The following is a 25,090-nucleotide window of genomic DNA, read 5'->3' on the forward strand; positions in this document are numbered from 1 at the left end:
TGTGCTTCTTAGCATGCATCTGTCAAGAAACAAATAATTTCTACTTTTAGATGCACCTAAAAGTTAATATTTTCTGATATATATTTCATCTCTTTCATTCATAATTAACCTAGATATTCATTACTCTGCATGCATTGTTTAGTTCCACTTTATATGATTAGTTCAAATTCAGTCACATTTATATTTACATTGCATCCCTTTTCTCTTAAGACAGATCCATAATATATTCTTTTTTTTTTCATTTCCCCCCCTATTCCTTGTTTGCTCATCTCACACAAATAATTCTGGTAGTGTACGAGATTGAAATCCCAGGCATAGTTCAAGCTCTTTGGCATCTATTTCTCTACTATGTTAAGCTGCAATCTTCAAGATACCCTGGTCAACACCAGATGGCCAATTCATGTTTACCTCTGCAATTAATTATAGCTTTTGTCAGTTGAATCTTTCAAATAACTGCTTTTATTAAGAGATAGAAGGGTAGATTACCTTGCCAGTCTTAGTCATGCTGTGCCACATTCAGCATGTGAACAATGATAAATCAGTTTGACGTATTTGCTCAATATGCCAGAAGTGCCACCAAAGCCAGTTGTATCCCATACTAACTTTTGAAAATTAACGTTTCTGATCTAAGACTACCTTAAAGTTGCCTGCATCCCACCATCTAAGACAGAAGTCTTCAAACTTGGCAGCTTTAAGAGTTGTGGACTTCAACTCCCAGAATTCTCCAGCCAGTTATGCTATGCTGGCTGGAGAATTCTGGGAGTTGAAGTCCACAAGTCTTAAAAGTACCAAGTTTGAAGACCTCTGATCTAAGAAATAAGATGCAATATTGGCACATACATAGGATGCTCATACTTTGTCTATATCTGTATTAGGGAAATCATGAAAATATAAGTAGAAAGTTATACATTGAGATGGCGGCATGGAACTTAATAATTTAAAAGAAGTTAGGTAGAATTCTGGGGGAAAAAATGTCTGAATGAAAAGGGAATTAACACATTCATTTCTCTTCCTTCTCTCCCTTTCTTTTCTCTGTTTGTAGAGAGTCAGGGAACCTCTGCGGAAATTGTGCTGAAGATGGAACTTTCAGCCAGTATGTACATGAAGCCTCTTCTCCTCTAATCTGTGACTCTTCTGGCTATTGGACTCCAAAGGAGGCAGTAGGTAAAGGTCTCAGAACTTTTTTCCTATGACAAAGGGATTATCAGATATGACTGGGTAACCCATCAGCTGTTGCTGTGTATTCTGTCAGAAAACTGTCTATGCAGGCCAGTAAATAAACTTGAAGAGCTTCAATGGAGCTGTGCAAAGTCTTTGAGTGTCTCCAGCAGTTTGGTAGCTTTGAGAAGTGAATTCGGTGGAGGAGATCTAGCCAAGTTCTCTTTTTCTCTTTCTCTTCAAAAACAAAATGAACTAACTATACGAATCAGTATAATATCATGTAAATTAAAAGCTTTAATGTATAGCTTTAAAAGAAACAGTGCAAGCTTTCGACTGACTTAACATTCTGAGTAAAATTTCTCTTTCTGGCCCTAGTCTATAGATCATTTGAACTGTTGCAAAGGTGAGTTGATATGTATGTATTGAGAAAAGGGGGAAGAGAAACATTATTTGGAAATTATTGAGAGTACAGTACACCAGGGGTGGGTTCTACCTACCTTTACTACCGGTTCGCAATAGGGCTGCGCTCTTCTGCACATGCGCAGAAGCATTCTGATGATGTCGGGGTCAGTGGGCGGAGCCTCCCACCGGTTTTACTACCGGTTCTATAGAACCGGTCTGAACCGGGGGCAATCCACCACTGAAGTACACCTATCGTATGTGAATATATAGTTACTTCAGGAGCCCAAAGATGGAGAGAAAAGGTAAGATTATAAAAAAAATAAAAAAGAAGGGAATCCCATACCACCATTCCAGGATAATAATAAATAAGTTATTTATGCTAGTATATTGACTGTACAGACAGTCCTTGACTTACGACCACAATTGAGCCCAAAATTTCCATTGCTAAGTGAGGTAATTGTTAACTGAATTGCACCTCATTTTACAACCTTTTTTTGCCACAGTTGTTAAGCAAATAACTGCAGTTGTTAACTGAAACATGCCATCTCTAAGTGAATCTGGCTTTCCCCATTGACTTTGCTTGTTGAAAGTCAACTGTGAAGATTACAAATGACCCTGAGACGGTGCAACTGTCATAATTTTGATTTTAATCACGTGACCATGGAGACGCTGCAAAGGTAGCAAGTGTGAAAAATTGTCATAAGACACTTTACTGTTGTAACTTCAAATGGTCACTAAATGGAGAGTTGTAAATCAAGGACTCCCTGTATTCTTTTGTAATGCAAAACTAAAGATTTGAAACCATGGTTCATTGAATGGATTCCTTGTACATAACTCTACATGATAAGGCTAATGATCAAAAGCAAACAAAATCCTTTATGTGAATGTAGCCATTATTTCATCAATGTTTACAAACTGCTAAAAACAAGTGAACATTTTTGTGCCCATATTGCAGAATGGAAATTGCTTGGGAAAGACCAGGAAGTAAGATGCTCTTGTGATCTGTTCTTTAAATCCATTTGCCAGGAGAATTGTGAGGAAGGATTTGCAGCAGTAATCAACATGGTCTAGAACAATATATTTGAATCCTTATGTGCCCACCAATCTTTCTGTCCCAATGCTCACTGCAATTCTATTTTCTTGTGTTTTCAGTAAGGTTTTAGTGATGCTGGTGGGGAGATAAGCTGTAGGTCACATAATATTCTGCCCTGTTTTACTGTGCTTAGAAAAGAGATGGAGCCAAGGATATTTTTGTGAACCAAAAAGACTTACAATTATTTCACTTGAAAAGAAGATAACTAGAGATCTGTAACTTCTTTGAACTCTCTTTCCCCCATCTTCTGCATTATGACAAAGGAAGAAAAAATATGGCTTCCTTCTGATGTGTGTATATGTATGCAGATAGATAGATAGATAGATAGATAGATAGATAGATAGATAGATAGATAGATGATATATATATATATATATATATATATATATATATATATATATATATATATATATAGAGAGAGAGAGAGAGAGAGAGAGAGAGAGTTTGGTTGAGTGGTTAAGGCTAGAAACTGGGATATTGTGACTTCTAGTCCACTTTGTGATTGAAGACATTTGGAGCAGTCCCTCACTCTTAACCTCAGGAAAGAAGCAATGGCAAACTGCTTCTGAAAGACCTTGCCAAGAAAACTGCAGGGACTTGTCCAGGTAGACTCAGAATTGGACACAATTAGAAGAAGAAAAAAGTGTGTGTGTGTGTGTATATGTCTGTGTATACAGTATATATATACATACAGGTGGTATTGTGCAACATTGCTGATTATGTATTTTTGTTTTCTCTCTGTCTCAGGCATTCTTTGACACTGTATATAGGAGACAGTTATATATAGGAGGTATCTTGTTTGCCCCAAGTTCAATGGTGCTAGGTGATCCCTAGGTTGTGCCCATGAAACTGAACAGCAAAATATTAGTTGTTAGCAGTGCAAAAAGCAAACTATAACTTAGCATATGAAGATTCCACAAGCTTAATTTATTCATTTTGTATGTAAGTTGAAATTTTGCAAAAGGAAAAAAGTAATATAAAATTAGTTATTATATTGTTGTTGTTGAGTGTGACTTCCAGAAACCTGAAAATTCATTTGTAATATGTCCTGGACTAAATCTAAGTCTAAAGTCTGAAAGATTCATGTCCTTTCATATGGGGAAGAATTTTTACAAATTAACACAGAGATATTTGTTATATTTTTCCCTTGAAAGACAAGGAAAATTCCTCTTCAGAAAAAATATTTTATTTTATTTCCCCTGGGGGCTCTTAGCAATTAGAGCCTTGGTGGTGCAATGCTGTATTGCAGACTAATTCTGCCAACTTATTTATATAAATTTATTTATATGTCAATATCAGAAATTAAATTTGAAGTGGATTTAAAAAATGGGCTCTTTAAGAGATGGTAGACCTTATTTCCAAATCTCTATATCTCCTTTCTCATGTCGCTATGACCCTGCTTTTAAAATTCCACTTCACTTTGCTTATCCAGAAAACTCTTCCATTCTTTTTGTCTTCCTAGGTCCTCCAGATGTAACTCAAGCCTGTGAAACCAGTTTGCAGGCCTGGAGCCCTGAATTTAATCTGTTTAATGTGAGCATGGCCACTCCTTGCCTTAAGCCTCTTGGTTGCATTTTGGAGCTCTACTTTCTATATCCTGTGTATTCTGACTCTTTGCTGATATGGACCACAAATTTCTCCACCAATTCCAAAGCGCTGTCAGACATTGAGATTCTGACAGAGCAGGAGGATTCTGTACACCTTGGACCAATGGATACATTCTGTGACATTCCCCTCACAGTGAAACTGAACTTAACCAAGAAGGTGTCTGGCATAAAGATTTATACATTTGACGAGAAGATGGAGATAGATGCTGCACAGTTGATCTCCACACCACACAGTCTCCTTTGTTCAAACTGCAAACCTGTGAGATACAGAATTCTGCGGGACCCCCCATTCCAAGATGGATCCCCAGCAATGGTGATGCAGCCAGGAAGAATGTTTATTGACAAGTGAGTGAAAAGATTAGTGTTCAGGAATCTAAAGGCTTCTGCAAAAGCATTCTGGCCCGCTCTGCTTTGTATTCCATTTTCTTTCTTTCCTTTCATTTTTTTTAAAAAATAAGACTCCCAACTCTTTCCCCTTCAGGAAAAAAAGGTAAGTCAGATTGTACTATGTAGAATATTGATCATAATTCCTGTGTTCTGTCCAATGAAAGTAGAGTCAAGGAGGTGATTGATTCATACTTGAACATTTGAACTTTAAATTAATGACATAGTGTTGCAAATATTTGCATGTAGGTTTTTGAGCTGGAGAAGTTGTGCTACCCTGCTTGCTAATAGAACAGAATGACTGAGATGGAAGGGACCTTGGAGGTCTTCTAATTCAATCCCATGCTCAAGCAGGAGACCTGTACCATTTCAAGCAAATGGCTGTCCATTCTCATCTTAAAAATTTCCAGTGATCGAGCCGCCACAACTTCTGAAGGCAAGCCATTCCACTGATTACTTGTTCTCCCTTCAAGAAATTTCTCCTTATTTCTAGGTCACATCTCTCCTTGATTAGTTTCAATCCATTGCATCCATTAATTTCCATCTTGCCCTGCCTTCAGGTGCTTTGGAGAATAGATTGACCCCCTTTTTCTTTGTTATTCATTCCCTATCATTAGCCTGCTTTTAACACTGTTGAGTTGTCTGCTCCTGTTTCCAATTTCTTCAGTCTTTCATTGTTAGCAGAAATGATATAAATGCCGCAACAATGTTATCCTTACATTTCTTAAGTTTTACATTTTGACTGGATGATTACAAACCGTTGCAAAGGAAGAAAGTTCTTCAGGGTAGTGATTCACTTTAGCTACTTGGAGACAAGGTTTGCAGGAACTTCCCACTGGGGGAAAAAAAATCCTCTCACTTGGAATTAGAAAGGCAGCAACAACAATTAATGTAAGACAAATAAATATGTACTTTGGAAGATTTCTATGAAAACACAATTATTGCAGTTTACTAGTGGCCACACTTTATTGAAGTTATGCTAATTGCTTTGGCTGCCTCTGTGATTCTAGATCTCATGTAAGAATTTTCTGCCTCAATTGTTGGGGTGGTGTTTCTAAGGAACCATTTATATATTAGCGGGCAAGCTGCACAGATCAGGCCATGCCTGGTTTTAACAGCTTAATAGACAAAGCCCAGGGCACTTCTGGATGTGGCTTCCATGATATGAATTCCTCATTTTTTTTGTAAGGATTCACAGAATACACCCTTCGTTTTGGTTTATGTGGTAGGTTTGGTCAGCATATTGACAATGGATATTAAGGGGTTTCTTTTACACATTATTGGTAACTGCTGATAGCCATTATGGAATTTATTGGATGAAGTACTCTATATCAATGTCTTAAATAAATTAAGTTTAAATAATTCCTCATTATGTTTCTGAATCACTTTGAGCTATTGGAAAAGTATTGTAGAATTTTTTAAATAGTAACAATAAAAATATATTCTTTTTTAATAATGGCACAAGCGTGGTCTATGTCCGGTTGTCTAATAGCTGTATTTTTATTCAATTCTTCATTTGGCTGCTTGACTGCAGTTATCCCAGAAAACAAGGTTGAGTTGCATATTGAGGGGCTGCACAGAAAGGAAGGGGTCAATCTGTTTTCCAAGGCACCTGAAGGCCAGACAAGGAATAATGGATGGAAACTGAACAAGGAGAGATTCAACCTGGTAATAAGGAGAAAATTTTCTGCCAATGAGAGCAATCAACCAATGGAACAGCTTGACTTCAGAAGTTGTGGGAGCTTCATCAGTGGAGATTTTTAAGAAGAGACTGGGCTGCCATCTGTCAGAAATGGTGCAGGGCAGTGTTGGTGAACCTTTTCGGCTCTGAGTGCCAAACGAGTGCGCACACGTGCACCTGCACATGTGCCGAAAACCAGAAGAGCAGCCGCCTGATGTGCATGCGTGTGCTGGGAAGATGATCTTCTGGTTTCTGGCACATGCATGCGCACTGGCTAGCTGGTTTTCATGTGCACATGTGCGCCAGAAACCGGAAGACCAGGTGGCCGGTGCACATGCGTGTGACGGAAACAGGAAGAGCAGCCGCCCGGCGCACGCATGCGTACCGGGCGGCTGCTCTTCTGGTTTCCAGCACTCCTGCATGTGTGAAGATCAGCTGGATGGCCCGCCAGAACACGGAAGAGCAACATGCCCAGAGAGATGGCTCTGCATGTCACTTCTGGTACACGTGCCATAGGTTCATCATCACAGTTTTAGGGTCTGCTTGGGCTGGGGTTGGACTAGATGACCTACAAGGTCCCTTCCAATTCTGTTAATCTGTATGTTTCCATTATTTTCTTAACTATTGACTGCTTGTCATCCATTGACAATGCGTGCAGAGCAATAATTTGCTTGCGCATTTGCCACTAGCATTTCAAACTCTTATTACTTACAGAGATGAACTATCCCAACTCCCAGCTGCTCTTGCACTGCATTCCCTTGTAAAAATAAGACCTGATGAATAACTTTTGGAACACACATTATCAGTGCGTCTAATAAAGCAGGAATGGCACCAGTTTAGATTTAGCTTCACCGTAAAAGGACTTTTTTTACCCTTCCCTGAATCTAAGAACTTTGAAAATGAAAGGATGATTCTTAACCTGGAATCTTATAATTCAATTAGTCTGGTGGTATTTTAGGTAACAAATGGGTAAAGAAAAGAGCATTTCCATCCTAAATAATCTTTAGATTCTGAAGAATGGGACAACTCACTGCAACTGACTCACCGCAGGACAACCTGCCACGGCCAACTTGCCATGGGACAACTCACTGCAGGATCATTCAATGGGGGATAATTCAAGAGAGGGACAAGTAGAATTACTGTTCACTCCACCCTCTAGGACTTCTAACTTGAGAAGGTTCAAACCTAAATTTGTTGTGGCCCTTCAGCAGCCTGTGTAGTTAGTAGCTGATTCTGACAGCGAGGAGGCTGATGTGGTGCTGCGCCAGCAGCCTGCGCAGGCTGCTTGAGTCAGACAATGAGGAGGCTGGAGAAGATGTGGTACCAGAGGCAGGGATTCAGCCAGGGCCTTCAGAACCTCCAGAAGCTCCCATAAGTGAAGAGGAAGAAGAAGAGGAGGAGCTTCTTCTCGATGCATGAGCACACAGAGCTGTTAAAAGGCAGGAGTGGCTCCTCAGGAGGAGGTCTCCTCGAGAGTAAGGCTTGGGGCTAATTGGCCACTCCCCTAGCCTATTTAAGGAAGGATGACTACTGATGCAATTTGCAGAAAAAAACTTCGTTCATATTCCTTCACATCTTGATTCCAGAAACGTTTGATTTGGCTCTCGTTTATCTCTTGTCAGTTTTCCTGCAAATTGCTTCTGGGCATTCTGCCAACCACAGTAAGATTACGGTTATCTGAAATACTGTGCCTCAGAATTGAGTTATTATTCTTTGGATTCTTGTCGGCTGTTAATGAAGTTAAATTAACAGCCCTTGTTCAGAAAAGACTGATTTAAACTGTAGTTGTGTTCGAACAACTACTAAGAAAGCTCATTAGTAGTCCTTAATTAGTAAACTAAGGTTTGTACGGACTTTCTGCATTTTTTGGGGTCCGTAGCTGGGGCAGAACAAAATCAAGACAAGGCCCTGCAATTCAAGTTGTCCCTCTCTTGAATTGTCCCATGGGGAATCAACTATGGCAAGTTGTCCTAGACCTTGCTGCTCTGCCACTGGAGTGAAGACGACAAGAATTGGGATGCATATAAACAGCAGCAGATAAGTTGGTAGGTTGACATAGGATAGGAATAATGGTAGGACAAGAGGCAGCAACCTGCTTTTTTGCTACCATGGTCAATCTCTTGCTATCGCAGTATTGATAATGTGAACAAAAAAAATCTGCATTAAAATGCTTATTAAAATAAATGTGATATGGGTTTTCTTTAATCTCAAAACTGAGTCAGAAAATTTTGAAAGTGCAAAAAATAATTGTTTCAGTTGTTCATTTATTTGAAAGGTATGGATCAAGTTAGTTTATGTTAAAATTAAAATAAAATTATGCATATCTTCCCATATGAATGATTTTTAAAGATGAGGGGAGTTCATGATCTCTGATACCAGGAAACAGTTCATTCCTTATCTTTTTGACTAAATCCAGTTTCAATTTCATGCAGTTGGTCAAGCTTTTTGTCTCTTAAGAAGGGCAAGGATATTGTCCCTAAAAGCTTTCTCTTTGTAATCTAGACTTCCTAGAATCAATTTATCAAATTGAAATGGATAAAATTTATTGAATGTAAAGAAACATTTAATGCTGCAATAAAGTCTTCTTTCCTGGAGAAACTGGTCTCTGCCTGTTGCCATATTTTCAATGAATGGAAGGCTACAGCTCTTCTTTGTATACATGTGAAAGAACAAATTATTAAGTCCTTGAAAGCATTCAGTAGTATTATGCGCTGGGTTTCACATATGGTAAAAGGCAACAAAAAGGAAAGAATGAGTGAAAGAATTATACTTAAATATCAGTTTTCCATGAACATATACCCTTGAATAAGAACTTTATATTTTTAATACTGGCTCATTAAATTTCTTTTACATTGTTCAATAAAATATATTTTTGAAAATGATTTTCATTTTTCTTATTCAGCTTTACAAGTTCATAGAGATATTTTATATTTTTTTTACATAATGTATTTTTCAAGAAACTCAATTTGAGGCCTCTGGTGCTTGTATACAATAATTTTGATATTTTAAAGATTCATTAGAAGCATTGTTCCTCCATGATAACCAAAGGAATTTTGCCTTATGAAATGTGCACATATACTTTGTCACATACTTTTTTATTATTTAAATCCAACAGAACGGTGTATTTTGTTCTTTATTTTATTATTAGTTCCATATCACATTATTTGCTGACTTACACTCCATAAGGATCCCTGGTTAATTTACAGAAAGCTCCCTCCACCTGACACAGCAGCATATCTCTCTGGAAATTGCCATTGCAAATTGAAGAAAGATTGTTCCTTGCCAGAGATAAATTCCAAAGCAATAACTTTCCTTTGATTATTTCTTGTTCAACCAGAAAACAATTAATCTTGCCTGGATATTGGGATCTGTAATGGTTTCAGTGGAATATTTTAAAGTATCATATGAAATCCCAGCAGTGTTTTCTATTCCGTTTTATAAAGTATTGCATCTATTGTAAGTTATGTCAGCGGGTTTTTCACTTGTTCATTATTACTTGATATAGTAAACATTATTCTCTGGTTGTTAATAGTCAGTAACCTATGACATTCACTGCAGTTGCTAATCTTTTGGATTGAGAAACTCCTTTGAAAGCCTAAACAACACAAGTGGGATTGTATGAAGAATCACATATCACTGACTTCTGTAAACTCTGGTTGGTTTTCCTGATATGTTACCTAGAAACAGCATGTGTTTATATGCCAGGATAAGACAGTGGCCACGAGATGTCTGTAAAGGCAAAAAGAGAACAAAACTTCACCAATTCAATTAGAAGCATTCAGACTGCTTCAACGAGGACTTTTTTCATACTACGAAAGATATACTTTCCTGGATGAAGATATGCATTTGCAAAGCAATGTGGTTGGAGGGATTTTATTGCAGATGTGGAATCTTTCATCATTTAATGTCTAAGATGGCATCCTAGTTAGCAAGTTTTGGTTCCCAATTAGAAGGACTGAAAGTGGAATGGCCCTAAAGACAAGATTTCATCTAAACATTCTAGGTCAGGGCTGTCAAACTCGCGGCCCGCGGGCCAGATACATCACATGCTGGCTCCGCTCCACCGGTTTACCGTAGGGGAAAAAAGTCCCAATACATCATGTGACGCTGCTGTGATGCCGCAAGTTTGACACCCGTGTTCTAGGTTAATCTTTGGATTTGAAGGGACTTCCAACTGTTCAAATTGAAAGATTCCTTCTAGCCAGACTGGGATGCAATCAAGACTTCAGACAAACTGTAATTCCTTACACCGGAATTGTTTAGTTTGGTGCAGAGAGAAGCATATATTGGATCTTTTATTTTGGATAGGGTACTTTGTTATAGGAATTCCTGGCTCACATTGTAAAAGCCAAGTCTTGTCCCCTTTTTCAGCAGGGAGCAAGCCATGCTCTGTCTCCCTGACTAGAAATTCTGTAAGACTTTTCCAAGAAGACAAATATCTTCTAAAATACGAAACCGGTAAGCTATTTTCTTCTTGGAATATTGCAGAAACATAAAATTTAAACACCAATTTATTAAGTTTCTCTGTGTTACTTGCATGAAAAGTTCTATTATGAATAGCCACAGGTTTTCTGGCTGATGGATTTTATAGATACATGAGGTATCCTTGGAATGTGGAAATACGTCACTGGAGGAAGTGGGGTATTTTGAGTCTATGGACCATAACTGCTTTTTCCTAGTGTGCATTTCTATGCAATGTAGAGATGTCCTCTATGGCTTGCTTCTGTTGTAAAATATAATTCTGCTTACTTGCTTCCCCAGGGAAGTCACAATAGGCCAGCGATATGAGTACCAAGTACAGGCTATAGCAGGAGCTGCTATAAGTGAACCCTCCCCGTCTCTGTTCCACATCCATGGCTCGTCCTACTGTGGGGATGGGCAAGTAAGCAGGTAAGTTCCATTGTTTGAAGATGACTGCCACAGTAACATAACCTGGACTGTTTGTTTTCCAGGCATACTCCCCAGTCCTTCCCACAGTGCCCCGGAAGACCCTTAGAATATTTTTGTTTAAAGAATTTCTGGCCAAAATCAGATGGGTGTTTAAATGCCTGTTTGAATATATATTGGAATGCCCATTTATCTTCTTGGTTTCAGTGGGACTCACAACAAAATGCTAGCTCAGCCCTTTGTTTTTATCGAAGAATTATTTCTTCAAGTTTGCAATAAAAAGCAGGATAGTTCCATATTAGCTCTGCCTCTCTGTGGAAGTAAGAATAAAATTGATTTTTTAAAATGGGAGTTTATACTGTAGTTCAGCCAACTGTGTCCTTCCCTGGAGAAGCTGTGTTAAGGATCCATATGAGTTCCAAATGTTCTAAGTATTGTATAAATGTTAAGAATGCTAATATTATTTTCCTAGGAGTCTTGTAGAGGAGTGTGATGATGGAAACCTATTAGATGGGGATGGTTGCTCTAGAAACTGTAAAAAAGAAAGAGGATACCATTGTATTGGTGAGTCTAAAAACGTTAGCCCACTGCTATTGGTTTCATTATAATTTTGCTGTAGCTTTGTCTTACTTACATACACATTTTTGAATCTTGTACCTGAGATTTGACAGAGTTCAGAAATTTAAGTCTGAATTTAAATGTCATATCAATGATCCTGGCCTGAAGTTGCCCACCTTGATTTTTTTAGATCTCTCCATTACGGCATCCAAATTGATATAGCTATGACAATATAGTCAAAAGATCTGTGGTCTACACAAAGCATGTTTGCCCATTAGAAAAACCCAATTTTCATAATTGTGCAAGTACAACAGTAGTAGGAAGATTAGCTTACTTAGTGGGACGTGATGGGAAGGGATTGAATATGATGGGAGCGGACTGGATGGGATGATGGCATGGGACAGCATGGGACAGGACAGGACAGAACAGTACAGAGTAGAGTAGAATAGAATAGAATAAGTTCCTAGATCTTTTGTCATTTTTACCAGAGGTTGAATCTTTTAGCCCAGTGAAAAGGCAATGTGGCTCGGTGATTTACCTTGGAATTTGTGGACACAGTTCTGTGTTTCCTCGAAAATAAGACCCTGTCTTATATTTTTTTGAACCCTTAAATAAGTGCTTGACCTTATTGCCATGCGCTCAAAAACCCGATTGGGCTTATTATCAGGGGATGTCTTATTTTGGGGGGACACAGGATTGCTAGTCATTCATTGAAGGCAATGTGACATTAGAAGATGTTTTATGAGCATTCTTAGAAATGAGCCATTCCCTTTTTAATGAAAAGAGAGTGAGGGCCTCAGCCCATGACAGGAGTGCCCCCAGCACCCCTTCTCTTTATACAAAATTCTGCTTATCTACAATTTGCTATGGGTATTCCTCATGATACTAGGAGATATTTGCTGCACATTTATCACATCACATTCTGTCTCAAAACTGAAAAAAATAAGATCCTGCATAAAAAGTACATTTTAAATACATTTTAAAAAGTCTAGTCTAAGAATGCTGATTTCTATGGAAGGCAGCAGATTTGTCCTCCCCATTAGAATATAGTAGTCCTTGACTTGCAGCCACAATTGAGCCCAAAATTTCTGTTGTTAAGTGAGTTTTGCCCCATTTTATGATCTTTTTTGCCACAGTTCTTAAGTGAATCATTGCAGTTGATAAGTTAGTAACCCGGTTGTTAAGTGAATCTGGCTTCCCCATTGACTTTGCTTGTCAGAAGGTCGTAAAAAGTAATCACTTAACCTTGGGACACAGCAACAGTAATAAATATGAACCAGTTCCCAAGCATCCAAATTTTGATCATATGATCATGGGATACTGCAAAGTTTGTAACTTTGAAAAACAGTCATAAGTCACATTTTTCAGTGCTGTTGTAACTTTGAACAGTCACTAAATGAACTGTTGTAAGTCAAGGACTATCTGTATGGCTTTCCTTAAATTTCTTTCCATTTTGGAAAAAAGTCAAAATCAGAACAATGTTACTGACTGGCAATTAAAAGAATGTCACTCAAATTTTCCTGGATCAATATTAATGGAATTTGGAATTCCTCATTTGTTCACAATGATCTTTTGCAAATGTACTGTACCTTTCAGGCATGAAGAGAGGGAGGAAGATTATACCTAAATGATAGATATAAAATTTGAGATTTATCATCCTAGCATACTTTTGACTATTTCAGGTGAACCAAGTCTATGCTATGTCCACGAAGGTGATGGCATTTGTGAGCCGTTTGAGGAAAGGAACAGCATTGCAGATTGTGGTCTCTTCACCCCAAAAGATTATGTGGATCAGTGGGCATCAGACGCCTATGCATCCCACCAAGATGAGAAAACATGTCCAGCCTCTATGGTGATTGGAGAACCTCTTGTGAAGGTGTCTGTTTCCTTTTTTTCTTTCACAAAAATGGCTGTTCTGAGCATTCCACATCTGCCAACTGTTGATTCTGCTTCGAAATGACATAGAACAATAGAATCATAGGGCGGGATGGGATGGGATGGGATAGGATGGGGTGGGGTGGGCTGGAATGGAACAGAATGGAACGGAACAGAACAGTACAGAACAGAACATAATAGAATACAATAGAAAATATATTCTTCTGCAAAATGGAGGAGCAATTTCATTCCCAGAGGATATGAGGGAGCTTAGGTTCTGCCACTCCTATAGTTTTCCCTCAGTAACTCTTCCCTCAGTATAAACACTTCCTTTGTGCCCTAATTTTAGGTCAGTAGTAGACCACATACTTTACACTTACATGTTTCATTTTTAATCTTTCACATACCAGTTAAAAATTTAAGGAGCTGAATTTTGTTTTTGTTTTTTTCAGGAGAATTAGGCCTTATTATTTCCAGTGGTCTGGCTATGTTATATCATGTTACAAATGAGAACTTATGTGCTTAAATACTATATTGCTTTGTCTCAGCCCTGTGTGTGTTAGGTCACAGGTTTTTCTGGATTCGGAAGCAATAATGTCACCAACATTAATGCTTTAGGCTTTATTCTAGGGTAGTATAAAGAAGCAACATAATGACATAAGATGAAGCAATCAAAGAACTTTCAAGACTGCAAGAAAAAAATCAGAGAAAATAAGAAAGAGCTATGTGTCTTATGACATTCAGGAAAATCCAAAGAGACAATGAAGGGTGAACTTCTTCACAGCTAGCGACCTCCCAGTTAGATCTGCATCAAAGGCCATCCATGTGGATTTCTGACTAACTATATACTGTAGGCTCTGAATCATCATTACATCTGTTTTTGATGGTCTCATCTCACTGAAGTTTGCCAAGGACAAACCTATCTTACTTTAAACTTGGCACCTATTCCTGCCAAGTATGAGACCATCAGGGTTAAATATTGTTTGTTTATATCAGGTTTCTATAATTTTAAAGTTAAGGAGTATCTGTTTTGCAAGAGTTTTGGTTTGACAATTAAAAAGATCCTATTCTACACCAGTGTGTCCCCCCCAAAACCCTTTAGAGACTAAAATAAATGCTTAATTTCTTTTTAATATACTTAACCATGGCATGAGAATATAAACTTCTATATACCATGCACCTAAGCGAAGGAGATGTGGACTAACTTCCTCTTCTCCAGTCTTCCAATAAAACCATCAGTATTTTAAATACTTTCTCATAAAATCTCTCATGCCACAACCAAATACAAGGACTCAATCCCCACAGAGTCCTCATGCAGAAACTACTGTGCAAATGATTAAAACTCTGAATATTTTCAACTTTTACCCTTATTTATTATTTTTTTTAAAAAAAACCCAGTACAGTAGTCCTTGACGTACGACCACAATTGAGTGCCAAATTTATGTGGCTAGGTGAGACATTTGTTAAGTGACTTTTGCCCCATTTTATGACCTTTCATGCCACAGTTGTTAAGTGAATCACTGCAGTTGGTAAATTAGTAACCTGTTTGTTAAGTGAATCTGGCTTCCCCATTGACTTTGCTTGTCAGAATGCCGCAAAAAGTGATCACTTAATCTTGGGACACAGCAACAGTCATAAATATCAACCAGTTGCCAAGCATCTTGATTACCTCATCATGGGGATGCTGCGAAAGTTGCAATGGTGAAAAATGGCCATAAGTCCTATTTTTCAGTGTAACTTTGAATGGTCACTAAATCAACTGTTGTAAATCGAGGATTACCTATATTAAGAAACACAAAGAATAGCAATGTGGGTGTATGTATGATGTATATATTAGCTTGCCTCTTTAAAGTTTTACACAATGGTTTTAAATAAAGATGACCATGTAGGTAGACTTCATGTTATGACAGCAAATGGGGCTAGAATTTCTGTCACTAAGCAATGCAAATCACAAAGTGTGACATTACCTGACTGCATCGCTTGGTGATGGCAATCCCAGCAGTCCCGATTGCTGTCATAACCCTGAGACACACGGATCATTAAATGGGAAGTGATGGAAATCCAAGGCAAGTAGGCCAGCTCTGTGTGTGTGTGTGTGTGTGTGTGTGTGTGTGTGTGTGTAAACAAAAGTTTTTTTAAAAATAGAACTTCTAAAAGAAACAAAAAAACCAAACATTTAGTTATTTCTAGTTCTGAATTCCAGTATTTTTATTAGGTCATTTCAGGGTCGCAAATATTCTACATATTTCCAAACTGAACTGGCTTAACTATTTTTCCTAATATGGATTTTGGATTTTTGTAATGGTTCCCCTGCTTTTCATATTGTTTCTGATGTAATAAAAAGTGTCTCTCCAACTCCAGGAAGCACTGAAAGTCTCCCTTTTTTTAGGTGTGCAGGCCCCATCATCAAGAGACCCTGGAGAGTGAATCACAGCTGGCTTGGTTTCCTTGTATGAAAAATGATGTTCTTCAAGACACAGACATGGAGAAAGCTCATTTGAATGACAGAATTTGGCTGAAAGTGAGTGAATTTGGCAGTCACATAATGAACGCATATTGAGAAAAAATGGCAATTAATATGTGCATGCTGATCTCCAGGTTGATCATACTGAGTTTTGGCAGCTAACTATGGTTTAACTGCTAAGCATTATAAACTGCTAAATGCTAATCTTCTGCTTCACCACAACTTTGGATACCCTACAATCCCTGATGTTTTACAAGGCTCTTACTGTCTTTTTTCTTCAGAACTATTTCTGGGATGAAAAGCCCAATTCACTGTGAATGAAAGAGGAAAGAGTCCTTTTATTTATACGTAGTGCTGCTGCACAATGCTTTTTCTTACAATTTTAATCGCCTCATTTTTTTCCCCCACCTAGATATTCCTAAAGGACAACCAAAATAATTTTAAAAAGTAGATTTCATGTAGACATTTAATATGGTAAACAATTCTGTGTGAATGCTGACATCCAGGTGTCTCTAGTTGATGAGCTTCTTGGTTTGTTGTTGGACCAAATTGATGCCAATGACACGTTCAGAGATTCCCATTCTTTGATTTGATATGATCAACACAATCAAGCAAATTTCTATAGTGGATGAAGCAGAGAACTTCTTTTTGGTGTTTGGCTTTTTCAATCATCCAGCATCTATCAGCAATTGTATCTCATGTTCCTTGGCCTTTTCTGGCATCTTCTTTTCCATATAGGACTTGAAACTGCATTGGCTGATCCTAAGCATAATTTTGCCTCCACACAAAATTAATGATATTGTACAATAGTTTCCATACTCTGTTAAGTTTCCCTTTTTTGATACTGGAAGGGAAGATGACTTCTTCCAATATGTAGGTCATTGTGGTATTCTCCAGAAATGCTTGGAATAATTTGCTTAGAACTCTTACTGATTCTTCTGTTGCTTGCTGTATTTCTGTAGATATTCTATCAATTCCTGTAACCTAGGAATAAATAGAGTGCTGATCTAACTTGTGAATAGGGAATATTTTATAAGGTAACTTGACAGTGGACATCTCCGTTTTATCAAATTTTAGTATATGGTATTCCATTCATTTTTTAAAACTTTCTTTGAATCTGTTGCTATCTGTTCTTTTAACATATCAGTTTGGGGTTAGAAATTCCTTCTGAGTTTGGAGATCTTTTGAAATACTTTCTTGTTTCTTTCTTTTCTGTTTCTATCACCAATGTCTTTACAAATGTCATGGTAAAACTGCTAAACAGTTATCTGAAATTCTTTGTTAAGTCCCTTTCTGGGATCTTGGCTTTGACTTCTCTTCTCCACTTGGCAATTTATGCTATTTATTCTGACATCCAGTTTACTTTCTTCTGCTTCTTGGTCTTCGCAGACTCTTTTCAGACTCTCTTTTATATACTATATATAATAGTATAGCTATAGAGATATAGATATAGATATAGATGATATAGATATAGATATAGATATAGATATAGATATAGATATACATATACATATACATATACATATACATATACATATACATATACATATGCCCTCCTTGCCTCTCATGGATGCATGTTTAACAGCTTCTTTGATTTCATAGTTTCATAGTTCCTTTGGTTCTCTATCAATAAGGTTCAGGGGTTCAAACCATTCCTGATAATTTTTGAAAATGTTGGACATATGCTGAAAATTATATTGGCTTTCTTCTTCCACTTTAGCCTATCTTGGAACTTTCACATGAACACTTCGTGATCTGTTTCATAGTCTGTCCACGGTCACATCTTTGCTGGTCTTCTTTTATGCTGATAACAGAATCAGTTTGATTTGATTTCATTGCATTTCATCTAATGATGTCCATTTAAACAATCATTATTTTGTTTGTTTGAAGGCCAAAGGATTTATTTGATAAATAAATCCTTTGGCAGAAACTGGTAAGGCATTCTCCTGGCTTCTGCTTCTTAGTTCATACAACTGAATTAAATTTTCTTCTTTACTCTTTCTAGCTTTAGCATTCCAGTCTCCAACCCTAAGCAGTACACGTTTCTTGCAGGTTCTGCCATTTTGATATTGACATATTTGTATAATTATCATATTATAAAGATGTCTGCAATCCAGTTGATATCATTCGATCATTAACTTCATTATTACTAAATACTGTCTTTCTGACTATGAAAGCAATAATATTGCTTCAGAGTTATTCACACCCTGTACAGTAAGCAGTAAGATTTTCTGATTGAAAGTGTCCATTTCCAGACTATTTCAGTTTGCTGGTGCCTAAGATATCAATGTGTGGATGATTTGTTTCACTGCTAACTGTGTTGAGTTTTCTCTGCATCATGATTTTTACAGTCCATTTTTCAGCTGTAATTCCTTATAGCTTCAGATTTTCTTTTTCTGTATGTTAGCATCAGCAACATCTCAAAAGCTTTAATCCTGACACATCATTAATACCATTTGATCCTCAGCTCTTCCTCAGTAACATATTGAGTTCCATCAATTTGATGACCAGATCATCTGGAACGCATATTGTCAGCCTCTTTATATTGTCCATCTCTGTAGACGGTTTGGTAAAACACAGGAATAGTATTGCCTTCTGCTGAAATGATACCTTGGTCATTGCCTTTGAAGTGATCATCCACCTCCATCATCTTATATTGCTGCTGCCCAATATTATGTCCTTGCTAGCTTTAGCTACATTGTCATGCCTTGAGTGGACTTTGCTGGAAGTATTCTTTACTCAGCTCTCCCAGGAACAACCTTGTCCCCTTACAATGAGGCAGAATAGTATCAAAATGGAGAAGAAAATATGTTGAACATAAAATGAATTTGAGAATAAATAAATAATACTTAATAACAAATGTCAGGATATACACATTTTTAAAATAATTTTTATTAAATACTTTTCCATAAACAAAGAAATCTAAAGAAAATAGAGAAGAGAAATTAAAAAAAAGAAAGTGCAATAAAAAAGAAAAACAGAAAAGAACTAATGAAAGAAAAGAAACTATAGGATTTCTGACATTCTTTCCAATAGATTTTAACAAATCAATAAGCTTCCCTCCCTGTTAACTATTCCAGAAATCCCTTCAACCCCATATTTCTCATTTTTTCTATTATTAAACCCATAAAACATCATTTCACCTTTTTAAAGCAAATATTTCATAAACGTTTTCCAGGATTTTAAAATTTCTCTGTTGTTTCCTCCCTGACCAGTTTTGCCATTTCCACTAATGTAAGATACCTACCTGTTAGATTATGGGTTTTGTATTTATTTGTTTATTTATTTTAGCAGATTTACACTCCAATAATATTTGGAAGATAATGCTACTTCTGTAGTATGGATGAGGATATACACAACAAAAAGTCAGAGGCTCATTTAATTAGTGGCTAAGATAAAATTACCATTCATAATTTTCATTATTACAATGGAATCGTTCATTAAGTTGGTATTCTTGATTATATACTACTAGTTTTTGAACAAGTAAATGGCTTATTTTATAAATTACATACCTCTGGCTTCCATGATGCATCTCCAGAAATGACCAAGAGATGGTCCTGAAGAACAGAGATGGTTCTGAACCACATGTTTAAAATAAAATTAATATGCGGATAGTGTCCCCCAACTCTACCCTATTGCAGCACAAAAGTGAAAGCATCAGTTTGTGGGTGTTCATTCTCTTACCCTAGTCTTGATCTGATTCACAGGGGATGTTTAGCCACGGAGAAAATAGATAATAATAACCGCTGAATCAGAATAAGGAAGAAAATTGTTTAGAAAACTAAATTGTGGGTATCAGAGGGTTTCCCAGTTTGAATGTCTGGAAATCCTTAGAGTGACCCTTGATAACTTTCCACATGGATACTGAATACTGAAGGATCAAGCTAAATTTCAAATGCTATTAATTGAATTTTTTCTGCAGTGGGTCCATGGAAAGCCATTTCCTACCTCACTTACTGGGTTTCAGTTTTGCTTAGTTAAGGAAGCATATTGCTTAACATTAGATTAACATCAATGCATGTTCTTATATATGGTCTGTTATTGGCTGGGCTTTCCTGAAAATGAAATAGGGAGTTAAATTACCACCCCTAATAGCTCTGAGAGTTCAAACAATAATTTTGAAGAACAATTTAAATAGTCAAACAAAATGAATTCAATTTCAGATTTAAATAGGAAAATTCTAGGATAGCAGGGATGAGTGATACGGTAAAGAAGAGGTTCTGTTTTTCTGTCACTTCTGTGACAGATCTGCTGTTTTTGCTCATACCATAACATACTCAGACTTTGCCATGTACTGGTGTTCTTCAGGTGTGTTTCAGCCAGCCCAGAATGGCTACTTCACTCTTTGTTTTCCTGGCATCTGTGGGCACTTCCAATGGTGACCATCTCAAACCATCCATGACAATACACTTGGGTGACATCAATGGTCACAACCATTTCCTTGGTGAGTCTGTAAGTGATATACTAAACATTTATCTAGGCATTTCTGTGAAGTTAACACAACATTTTCCTTCCTTCCTTCCTTCCTTTCTTTCTTTGCTTTTGTGAGGAACAATGCATTAATAAAATTGAAAGAATATTTTTCTTTCTTTATTCCCAGACAGCTTCAGGTGATTTGGTAGAGTAAATACCTCTTACAAAATGTAGATTGATCTTGGCTTTGCCCCACTAAGCATATTTTGTAGCATACACCAAAGGAAACAAAACATTGCTTTAATTCAATGTTCTGTGTTATATAGGTCAGCTTCATTTGATGTTAATGGGCTGCCTCATGTCAAATTACAGATACTAGTTTTGAATAACCCCCCCTTTCCCCTCAAAAAAAAAATAAATAAATTCAAAGGTCAGAGAAAATTCTTAATTTAGAATTTGTTCTAAAACAAGTTGGCTTTTATGTTCCAAATCATTTTATGTTGAGGAACATTCATGGATTTGAATACCTGCAATCTAAAATATCACTGCTCAGCAGAGTGTGCCTGCCTACTTTGACTCTATGTTGCTTTAGAGTTTAAAGCAAAAGGATTTTTACAAAGAAGCACTTATTTCCTGCTAGCTTGTCAATATGCTGCATCCTTTCAAAGCACTGATTTTTAAGTTTCCTACTTTTCAAAATTGTGCTAATATCTTTGCCTGTGACTGTCTATTGTCCAGCATCCCATTTCTTGCAGAACACTATAAAGTCTGATGTGCCTTTATGGGCCTGGCCACCTATCATCTTAAGTACATGAAAAACCACTTATTTATTGCCGTGATAGATTAGTAGTAGGGCAAATACTGTTTTTCAGAAGTGCTCTAATTAGTAGTTTGAAAACTATTTAGCTCTTAGTATGAATTCAAGCTAAAGATGGCAGTGAAGTTCTCTTGTGACAGTATTGAAAACAGAAATTGAACTATTTTTTAAAGCACCCAACAACTCCTCTAGATTGTAGTGCAAGTAAAAAGTGGATGTTGCTTTCATCTCATAAAGATATGTCTGCCACTTTTAAAGAACTTTCCCAGATCTGGCTTTCTTCAAATTTATTGATTCCCAGATGGCAGTTGAAATCCCAATGTATTAAATTAGGCAATATTAACATACTGTTTCTCTTCCCTTTCCCTCTATTAAGAGGTGGGACAGGAATAGACTTTCCTGTGCCCCACCACCCTGGCACTCTTATTAGGGACCATTGCTCTGCATTGAGGAAAAGAGAAGAAATGCTGCAATGGCAAAGTTGTGAAGACTATAGCTCTTCAAGCTTTATGGTTTTTCCTCCACCCTATGGTGAAACCCACCCTTGCCCCACAAAAAAATTCCAGGAACTCTTACCTATTTTTTAATTTAGAGAGATTTCACCATGATTTTTTAAAAAATATATTTTCTTTTAATTTCTCTCAGCTACATCAGAGCTGTCATGTCAGCAGAATCCCCTGGTCATCAACATGACTGGAAAAATTGCCTCCCACCAAATCACCTATGCCTTGTTCAACTTCTCCTCTCTCTCTGTGAGCATCTCTGCAGTGGCTTTGCGAACCCATTTGCTATTTGACACTTCCAGCCCAAGTAATTGTCTCCCAGAGCATGAAGGTCATGGCTGCCAGAGACACAGGTAATTTAGGCTAACACATGGGCCTCTTAATTATTACTGCAGCTGAAATAAAATTTAGCACAGTTTTAAATCTAAGCATTGTGAAAATAGAGGTAGAATTGTGTTTACTTTGTTTCATCCCTATAATGTGAAGAATTATTAGAACATAAGAAGAATCCTGAGAGATCAGGCTAGAAGTCCTTTTAGTCTAGCATTCTGTGTCACGAGTTGGCCAACTGGATGCATTTGAAAGACTGATAAACCCAGGTTAAAAAACAGTAGAATTAGGGTGTTATTTAGAGTAATAAATTGCTGTAAATATTTGTAAGCCACTAATTGCCTATTCCTCTGTGAACCCTTTTTAAGCCACCCACATTAGCTGCCATTTAACTGTGCACTGTCTCATAAAATATTAACTTCTGATGGTTCTGAATATCAATGCATTTAGTTTGTGGATGACCTCAATTACTAACATTGTGAGGGAGGGAGAAAAGCTCTCTCCATATTATCTCAACCATGTGTGATTTTGTGTTCTCATTCACCCTTGTTCCAAAATAAGAGCTCCATCTACTAGAGTCTTTCCTCACAGGAGAGCTGCTCCACCCTCCCTAAACATTACACAGTTTTGTATATTTTCTAGTTATATAATATTCTTGAGGAACAGTGACCAGTATTGCAGGCAAATGGGCTTTCATCATAGATTTGCATATGAGTATTGTTACATTGGTGGTTCCCTTCCTAATGAACTGTACAACTTGCCCTTTTTCTACTATGGCTCCAAAGTATACTTTCAGGTCAGTCAGGTGTAGTCTGGATTATTTGTGCAATAAATACACTAGTACATACTGTATGTACAGTATCTATGAATGCAAGTAGTTTGATAAATTTTTCCATCTATGCTGGTAGATTGAATTTGAAGTTCAATTCAAGTTGAACTTTTCTCCATATATACACTGTGCTACTCTTCCTTTGAGATGTATATGGTCTCCTTTTCAAATGTTGACTAGATTTACATCTCCAGATTTTCTGTAAGAACCTGCAATTATTACAAATTCTGCTGAAGATGTTCATAACATAATACATTCTTGAATAAGTCATATTGCAAATAAATTCTAAGGTTGTTTAACGGCAAACTTCACATTTTGCTGCTTTCCTTAGGTGCTTGTCAGGACTATGATTTCAGGTGTGGAAGTTTTGCCATACATGTAGCCCTCTTAGACTTAATTAACTCAACTCAACTTGGTTGGAGTTTACTTCTGAATAATTGGCAGTGATGTCAAAAAGTTACATGTGATGAGTTTTGCTCCTGTGGTTGTATAATCTGCTCAGACAGTAATTCCCATGCCGACAACATATTTGGAAGGCTAACTAATACAATGGAAGCAGTTCTTGAGGTTGCAATTGCTGCACTTCCTTACTCCATATTTATTAAATACTATTTAATTGGAAATCTGTATCCCACCTTTCAATCAGGAGCTCAATCTAGGTTACCTAGTGCTCCCTCCTCTTGTTTTTCCCTGCAACCACAGCCTCTGAAGTAGGTTGGGCTGAGAGAGAGAACCTCTGGTCCAAAGTCACCCAGTGGGCTTCATTGACTGAGGATGAACTTGATCTCCTACCTGTAATCCAACCCAGTAAGGACTACATCATACTAGTTCTCTTACTCTTTAGCTTTGTTCTTAATGTTATCATTTTAAACTACAGCTAGTATTTTTATATGCTAGAATGTTGTGTGAATTTCAGAGAGGGCACATTCACAGGACTTAAAATAGGTTAGATTTTGCATGTGATGTCTTTAATAATATTTTAACCTTCACCTGCTGTAAGATGCTGCAACAAAGGTCTAACCATTTCTAGAGCATTTGTTACAATAGTATAATGTTTGTAACTTCATAGTTAGTTTTGGGATGCAACTCAACTTTTTAATTTTTAAAACTTTTAATATTTTAGGATCGTGAACCCAAAGGATTAATGTAAACATAATGTTGACTTGATGATAAGCTATAGTCTCATGGTCTGAAGCTAAGACACTGTCAATGCTCAAAACAACTGAGGGACTAGCTGTGAGGCTGGGCTTTGAAAGAAGCTGCTTCATAAGGGAAATACGATGCAGGAAGTGTTCCATTTTGAGATCTTTGGTTTAAAGAATTGCTGTCTGAGGTCTGTGGTTTTTTATCTTAGTAGCTAGAATCTCGAGAGCTCCAGCTAAAGATCAGCTGAGTCCTCCGGTTAATCTCCTGGGGGAGAAGCAAGAGAGGGGATTTTATATTGTGTAAGAAGCTATGGCACGTGTCATTGCATTATAAAAATGGCTCACGAAGATAAAAAAAACAACATTTTCATAGATATAGTATGATCTCAGTGCATTTCATTCCAGGAGTGAACATTCTGAAAACTGAAATCATTAATCCATATGCAAGGGCACAGAGACATATTGACAGGTCAATCATTCATTAAGAAATTGCACAGGTGTAGATCCAAATTGCAATGTAAATGTATTTCTATATTGTAAAGAGATGTACTCTTGCTATATGGCTGGTCATAATATTATCTGGATGTTTGAAGGAGAAGGCTAAAAGGATTTTAAATGATTGATTGCATCCAAGATTGAGTTGACACATTTCTCTGATAGAGGAGTCTAAATAAATCTTATCTAGAGCAGGAGTAAGAGGAAAAAAACTGTGGTAATCTATTGAGGAAATATATAATCAGTAACTTAAATGAGTTTAGTAAAATACGTTGCTTAGGTTTTGGGAATGCTAAACATATTTTAATTTTTGTACAAGAATTTTTAAACATGACGTAATAGGAACTTACTTTAGTGGTAAACCTGTTTCTGTGCTACCCTATTTCTGGCTGCAGCTGGAAGTTCTGATAGTACACATTTAAAAAAAATCTACAAGTATAACTGTA

At 37.1% G+C, this 25,090-nt stretch overlaps 1 protein-coding gene across 1 annotated transcript in view; it reads left to right on the forward strand.

Moving 5' to 3' along the window:
• Positions 1 to 25,090, forward strand: part of PAPPA2 (pappalysin 2) — a 150,459-nt gene that overhangs the window by 61,422 nt on the left and 63,947 nt on the right. Inside the window, exons 6-13 of the mRNA XM_070939233.1 lie at positions 1,043 to 1,164; positions 4,119 to 4,608; positions 11,090 to 11,218; positions 11,688 to 11,779; positions 13,456 to 13,649; positions 16,038 to 16,169; positions 20,421 to 20,556; positions 21,988 to 22,198. Of these exons, the coding sequence (XP_070795334.1) occupies positions 1,043 to 1,164; positions 4,119 to 4,608; positions 11,090 to 11,218; positions 11,688 to 11,779; positions 13,456 to 13,649; positions 16,038 to 16,169; positions 20,421 to 20,556; positions 21,988 to 22,198 (1,506 nt within the window). The remainder of the gene's footprint in view (positions 1 to 1,042; positions 1,165 to 4,118; positions 4,609 to 11,089; positions 11,219 to 11,687; positions 11,780 to 13,455; positions 13,650 to 16,037; positions 16,170 to 20,420; positions 20,557 to 21,987; positions 22,199 to 25,090) is intronic.

Source organism: Pituophis catenifer, unplaced genomic scaffold (assembly GCF_029215685.1).
Source record: "Pituophis catenifer annectens isolate HBS135680 unplaced genomic scaffold, rPitCat1.0.hap2 SCAF_3, whole genome shotgun sequence".
NCBI lineage: Eukaryota > Metazoa > Chordata > Lepidosauria > Squamata > Colubridae > Pituophis > Pituophis catenifer.